Below are 7,500 nucleotides of genomic sequence, written 5' to 3'. Positions count from 1 at the left end.
GCGGATGCGTGTGTGTGGGTTTGTCTTTGCCTGTCTTTGTGTTTCCTCCTTTATATGAGATCCTCTGAATGGCGTCCAGAAGGCTTTCTTTATTGAGGTGCGAGCTGAGCTTGAACTCAGTGCGCGCGTCGTCACTGAACTGAGCGATGGCCACCTGAGACACACACACACACACGGATTGAATCGTGAGGTGCAGGTTCATGATCATAAGACAAAATCATATGAATTACTTACTTTTATGAGGTTTAGCATTTGGATATATATTTAGACTGGATCAAGCGATAGGGTGTTTTAATAACTCAATTATTGATTTTATTCCGCAAGATTAGCAAAACTCTCTTACACTCACACAGGTCCACATATTGACATGTAAACTGTATACCGAAAAAATTGCTCTGTATTTTCCTATTTTTTGCATTTCCTATGGAGCTCATTTTTGATAGTAAACAAAACAAGTTTTTTTGTTTTAAAGATAATTTAGTCTTTTAAGAACAGGTTCACATAGTAAGTGCCGTAAAGAGTTTTGAACCACTGCGATAACCCTAACCCTAACTGCGATAACCCTAACCCTAACTAACCCTAACTAACCCTTACTGCGATGAAGTAAAAAATTACTGAACACTATCAGAGGGTTAGAAATCCAGTGATGAATGATAACTGGTATAAAATAAATGCTAGATTATGAAAAGCTAATAACTGAATCATAATAATGTGTATAACTAAAATAAACACATAATTTTAAAAATGAAAAAACTAAATAAAACACTTAATAAAAAAGATGAAACATTTCATTTTGAGAGCAGTGAACATGTGAATGTGTCGTCAAATTATGGAAATATTAATGTAAAATCTTTTTGCTGTAAGGGTTTGGGCTGAAGACGGCGTTACAGGATCAGGTGTGTGCTTTAGTGCTGATGAAGAGTGTGTGTTCCTCACCTGAGAGTGTGTGTTCCTCACCTGAGAGTGTGCCTCACCTGTGTGTGTGTTCCTCACCTGAGAGTGTGCCTCACCTGTGTGTGTGTTCCTCACCTGAGAGTGTGGCTCACCTGAGTGTGTGTTCCTCACCTGAGTGTGTGTGTGTGTTCCTCACCTCAGTGTGTTCCTCACCTGAGAGTGTGCCTCACCTGAGTGTGTGTTCCTCACCTGAGTGCCGCTCGGCCCGATCCGGTCCAGGGCTCCCGCTGTGCTGTACAGGAACCGGATGATCTTCTGGAAGTTGTCGTCTCCGATACTCCATGATCCGTCCACCAGAAATACCAGATCTGCTTTAGCAGCGCGACACACTAACACACACACACAAACACACACAGATGAAGCCTGCTGTACGTCCCGAACCCTCACAATGTCATGTGACACGTACCTTCTTTAGTGGCGGGAAGTGTTGGCGGAGGGGCGGAGCTTCTGGCCGTGGTGGGCGGAGCCGTGCTCAGAGGAACTACACACACATTTCACCATTACAAACAACACAAGATGCTCGTCACTGTCCGTCTGACGGGAACGAGTCTAAAAGATGTAATCATGTCTGAATAAATCTCTTAATTCTGTCTCATAACATCTAAAATGTTTGGAATCCAATTTCTCATACATTATGACAGACAACATTTGAATGATTGAATGAAACACAATAACTGTATCACCATTAGAGAGAGGATTCTTTTTCACAGTGTGTGTGTGTGTGTGTGTGTGTGTGTGTGTGTGATTGTGTGTGATTGTGTGTGATTGTGTGTGATTGTGTGTGAGTGTGTGTGAGTGTAAGTGTGTGTGTGTGTGTGTGTGTGTGTGTGTGAGTGTAAGAGTGTGTGCGTGTGAGTGTGTGTGTGAGAGTGTTTTTTTACCTTTAGATTACTAGATTTAATCAATAATAAATAAATAGTAATTTAGACCCACATTCCTCACATTCTTTCAACTTAAATTCAAAATAACTCACAATTTCATGCCTAAACCTTTTAATTCAGCTCTAAATATCTTGCATTGGGTGTCTTTTCTGACCTCTTGTGGAAAAAAATAATAAAACATGATATTTCATGACTCTTGCCACTAGATGGCCTTATAGCTCTATATGGAGCAAACGAGCTGTCCCGCTGGGTCAGGAATATCTCTGAATGTGACGGTAATGTTCATAATAACACTAAAACAGTTCTCGCAATAAAAATTCATTGTAAAAAGAATTTGGAGGTCAAAATGAATGAAAATGAAGAAACCAAATAGGTGTCGCACTTAACCATCTAACAGGGGACCAAATTAATTTTGTTTAATAGAATCATTATTTACTGTATAAAGTGGTGACCTGCAATACCTTAGAGAGCTATTTCTGCTTGATTTAACCCATAACACTTCATTCTTGCCATAAAAAATACACTGAAATAAAAATTTTGAGGTCAAACAACAGTGTGTGTGTGTGTTTGTATGTGTGTGTTATAGAGTGTGTGTGAGTGTGTGTGTGTGTGTGTGTGTGTGTGTGTGTGTGTGTGTGTGTATGAGAGATAGAGTGTGTGTGATAGAGTGTGTGAGTGTGCAGAGGTTTGCACTGCACAACATCAGGAAGATCAGGCCTTTCCTAACTGAGCATGCAACACAACTTCTCCTCCAGGCCCTTGTCATCTCTAGGCTTGACTACTACAATGCTCTTCTGGCTGGACTTCCATCATGTGCAACTAAACCTCTACAAATGATCCAAATGATCGGTCAACGAGCGACGTCTACCAGAAGCCTGCGATCAGTCAACGAGCGACGTCTACCACTGCGATCGGTCAGCGAGCAACGTCTACCAGAAGCCTGTGATCGGTCAACGAGCGACGTCTACCAGAAGCCTGCGATCGGTCAACGAGCGATGTCTACCACTGCGATCGGTCAGCGAGCAACGTCTACCAGAAGCCTGTGATCGGTCAACGAGCGACGTCTACCAGAAGCCTATGATCGGTCAATGAGCGACGTCTACCAGAAGCCTACGATCGATCAGCGAGCGACGTCTACCAGAAGCCTGCGATTGGTCAACGAGCGATGTCTACCACTGCGATCGGTCAGCGAGCAACGTCTACCAGAAGCCTGCGATCGGTCAACGAGCGATGTCTACCACTGCGATCGGTCAGCGAGCAACGTCTACCAGAAGCCTGTGATCGGTCAACGAGCGACGTCTACCAGAAGCCTGCGATCGGTCAACGAGCGACGTCTACCAGAAGCCTACGATCGGTCAACGAGCGACGTCTACCAGAAGCCTGCGATCGGTCAACGAGCGACGTCTACCAGAAGCCTGCGATCGGTCAACGAGCGACGTCTACCAGAAGCCTACGATCGGTCAACGAGCGACGTCTGCCAGAAGCCTGCGATCGGTCAACGAGCGACGTCTACCAGAAGCCTGCGATCGGTCAACGAGCGACGTCTACCAGAAGCCTGCGATCGGTCAGCGAGCGACGTCTACCAGAAGCCTGCGATCGGTCAACGAGCGACGTCTACCAGAAGCCTGCGATCGGTCAACGAGCGACGTCTACCAGAAGCCTGCGATCGGTCAGCGAGCGACGTCTACCAGAAGCCTGCGATCGGTCAGCGAGCGACGTCTACCAGAAGCCTACGATCGGTCAACGAGCGACGTCTACCAGAAGCCTGCGATCGGTCAGCGAGCAACGTCTACCAGAAGCCTACGATCGGTCAACGAGCGACGTCTACCAGAAGCCTGCGATCGGTCAGCGAGCGACGTCTACCAGAAGCCTGCGATCGGTCAGCGAGCGACGTCTACCAGAAGCCTGCGATCGGTCAACGAGCGACGTCTACCAGAAGCCTGCGATCGGTCAACGAGCGACGTCTACCAGAAGCCTGCGATCGGTCAGCGAGCGACGTCTACCAGAAGCCTACGATCGGTCAACGAGCGACGTCTACCAGAAGCCTGCGATCGGTCAACGAGCGACGTCTACCAGAAGCCTGCGATCGGTCAACGAGCGACGTCTACCAGAAGCCTGCGATCGGTCAACGAGCGACGTCTACCAGAAGCCTGCGATCGGTCAGCGAGCGACGTCTACCAGAAGCCTGCGATCGGTCAACGAGCGACGTCTACCAGAAGCCTGCGATCGGTCAACGAGCGACGTCTACCAGAAGCCTGCGATCGGTCAGCGAGCGACGTCTACCAGAAGCCTGCGATCGGTCAGCGAGCGACGTCTACCAGAAGCCTACGATCGGTCAACGAGCGACGTCTACCAGAAGCCTGCGATCGGTCAGCGAGCGACGTCTACCAGAAGCCTGCGATCGGTCAGTGAGCGACGTCTACCAGAAGCCTACGATCGGTCAACGAGCGACGTCTACCAGAAGCCTGCGATCGGTCAGCGAGCAACGTCTACCAGAAGCCTACGATCGGTCAACGAGCGACGTCTACCAGAAGCCTGCGATCGGTCAACGAGCGACGTCTACCACTGCGATCGGTCAGCGAGCAACGTCTACCAGAAGCCTGCGATCGGTCAACGAGCGACGTCTACCAGAAGCCTGCGATCGGTCAGCGAGCGATGTCTACCAGAAGCCTACGATCGGTCAACGAGCGACGTCTACCAGAAGCCTGAGATCGGTCAACGAGCGATGTCTACCAGAAGCCTGCGATCGGTCAGCGAGCGATGTCTACCAGAAGCCTACGATCGGTCAATGAGCGACGTCTACCAGAAGCCTACGATCGGTCAACGAGCGGCGTCTACCAGAAGCCTACGATTGGTCAACGAGCGACGTCTACCACTGCGATCGGTCAGCGAGCGACGTCTACCAGAAGCCTGCGATCGGTCAACGAGCGACGTCTACCAGAAGCCTGCGATCGGTCAACGAGCGACGTCTACCAGAAGCCTGCGATCGGTCAGCGAGCGAAGTCTACCAGAAGCCTGCGATCGGTCAGCGAGCGATGTCTACCAGAAGCCTGCGATCGGTCAGCGAGCGACGTCTACCAGAAGCCTACGATCGGTCAACGAGCGACGTCTACCAGAAGCCTGCGATCGGTCAGCGAGCGACGTCTACCAGAAGCTTACGATCGGTCAACGAGCAACGTCTACCAGAAGCCTGCGATCGGTCAACGAGCGACGTCTACCAGAAGCCTGCGATCGGTCAGCGAGCGACGTCTACCAGAAGCCTGCGATCGGTCAGCGAGCGACGTCTACCAGAAGCCTGCGATCGGTCAGCGAGCGACGTCTACCAGAAGCCTGCGATCGGTCAATGAGCGACGTCTACCAGAAGCCTACGATCGGTCAACGAGCGACGTCTACCAGAAGCCTGCGATCGGTCAACGAGTGACGTCTACCAGAAGCCTATGATCGGTCAACGAGCGACGTCTACCAGAAGCCTACGATCGGTCAATGAGCGACGTCTACCAGAAGCCTGCGATCGGTCAATGAGCGACGTCTACCAGAAGCCTGCGATCGGTCAATGAGCGACGTCTACCAGAAGCCTGCGATCGGTCAATGAGCGACGTCTACCAGAAGCCTACGATCGGTCAATGAGCGACGTCTACCAGAAGCCTGCGATCGGTCAATGAGCGACGTCTACCAGAAGCCTGCGATCGGTCAATGAGCGACGTCTACCAGAAGCCTGCGATCGGTCAATGAGCGACGTCTACCAGAAGCCTGCGATCGGTCAACGAGCGACGTCTACCAGAAGCCTACGATCGGTCAACGAGCGACGTCTACCAGAAGCCTTGTCTGGCTTACGCTACTCTGAACAATGCCTGAACTGTGTGTGTTGAGCACTTGCATTGTTTTTGCCTCTTCACGATGACTCGCTTGATTTAGTCCTAATTTGTAAGTCGCTTTGGATAAAAGCATCTGCTAAATTGTAATGTATGTGTGTATGTGTGTACATACATGTCCTCTGTGTGGTGGTGACGGCCGGTCCCTCTGTGTCCTGCAGTTGAGCGTGAACGTTTATCGTGTACTGTGTGTTCGGCGTGAGGTCATTAAAGCAGTGTCTGGAGGCGGAGCCAGCCAACCTCACTTCCTGTTTCTCACCATCTGAAGAAGAGAATGGGATGGACAAATGACTGATGACTGCATCTACATGAATGTCTATATCAGATAAAGTGCGTCTTTTGAATTAAACTGGAACTAAACCGCTGTTCATCTGGAATCAATCACACAAACGACACTATAAAACATGTTTATATGCAGCAAGTTTCAGACTCTAATTAGACGTGTAACATATAATCACACCAAACCTCACTACTGACATGGCAAAGTTATAATCACTCACACACACACACACTCACACTCACACACACACACTCACTGAGCTGCGACTGCAGGATGAGCCGGTACAGGTTGGCGTGTTGATGAGGCTGCCACTGAACACACTCACACTCACACTCAAACTCACACACACACACACACACACACACACACACACACACACACACACACACACACACACACACACACACACACACACACACACACACACACACGCTCACACACACACACACACACACACACACACACACACACACACACACACACACACACACACACACACACACACACACACACACACACACACTCACTGAGGTGAGACTGCAGGATGAGCCGGTACAGGTTGGCGTGTTGATGAGGCTGCCACTGCACACACATGCTGGTCGTCCGCACCTGATACGTGCTGAGGTTACTCACTCCCAGATACACTACAGACACAAACACACACACACACACATCACAACAATATCTTACAAGACCGATTTAAAAACATTTACATGAAAATGTTATTTCTCTGAATGTTCTCGGCAAGTTTAAAATATCGAGTTTATCAAATTAAAAATGTTTTCTCTTGGTTATGTGAACGTTAAGGAAAAGTTACATTGTATCATTCTTCAAACATTATGGGACGTTACTTTTGAATGTTCTCTGAATGTTCTGAAACAAGTAACATTTAAAAAACGTTAGAGAATATTCAGGAGAAAACGCTTCATAAACGACGTAATATGTGTTTGTGCTAGTGTTTTGAGAACATTATTATAGACCAGATAACTGAATGATCGTTCTATTAATGTTACAGGAAGAGCGTTTGATCATAATATTGACAGAACGTTCCCTGTTCTCTGAGACTCGCACTCGGGCGTTCAGTGGAGGGACACACTCACATGTTCAGTGCAGAGACACACTCGCACGCATTCAGTGCAGGGACACACTCACGTGTTTTGGCTCGTCCGCTCAGGGCTTCGCTGGATCCTGTGGTGTAGGTGGCGATGACTTTAACGCTGTACTCCGTCCCGCTCAGCAGGTTGACGATCAGCATGGTGTTCACATCATCACCCACAAACGTCTCCAGAGCACGAGCGGCCGCTGTCGGGAGGTCAGAGGTCAGTGCGTGTGTGTATGTGTGTGTGTGTGTGTGTGTGTGTGTGTGTGTGTGTGTGTGTGTGTGAGAGTGTGTGTGTGTGTGTGTGTGTGGTACCTGAGGTGGGCTGGTACACAATCCTGTAGCCCATGGTGGGAGAGGGCGGGGAGTCCCAGCTGATGCGGAAGCGGTTGTACCATTCCTCAGACACACGGA

At 49.2% G+C, this 7,500-nt stretch overlaps 1 protein-coding gene across 1 annotated transcript in view; it reads right to left on the bottom strand.

Annotated features, from left to right (window-relative positions):
- Positions 1-7,500, bottom strand: part of col14a1b (collagen, type XIV, alpha 1b) — a 77,960-nt gene that overhangs the window by 26,758 nt on the left and 43,702 nt on the right. Inside the window, exons 21-27 of the mRNA XM_088845597.1 lie at positions 7,402-7,500; positions 7,140-7,289; positions 6,515-6,631; positions 5,823-5,969; positions 1,361-1,435; positions 1,144-1,283; positions 31-154 (exon numbers count right to left, since the gene is read on the bottom strand). The exon at positions 7,402-7,500 is cut by the window's right edge and continues 24 nt beyond it. Coding sequence (XP_088701723.1) covers positions 31-154; positions 1,144-1,283; positions 1,361-1,435; positions 5,823-5,969; positions 6,515-6,631; positions 7,140-7,289; positions 7,402-7,500 — 852 coding nt within the window. The remainder of the gene's footprint in view (positions 1-30; positions 155-1,143; positions 1,284-1,360; positions 1,436-5,822; positions 5,970-6,514; positions 6,632-7,139; positions 7,290-7,401) is intronic.

Source organism: Scardinius erythrophthalmus, assembly GCF_964197995.2.
Source record: "Scardinius erythrophthalmus genome assembly, chromosome: 10".
NCBI classification, from domain to species: Eukaryota; Metazoa; Chordata; class Actinopteri; order Cypriniformes; family Leuciscidae; genus Scardinius; species Scardinius erythrophthalmus.
Note: the sequence above shows the minus strand (reverse complement) of the source record. Positions and strands in the feature narration are given on the sequence as shown.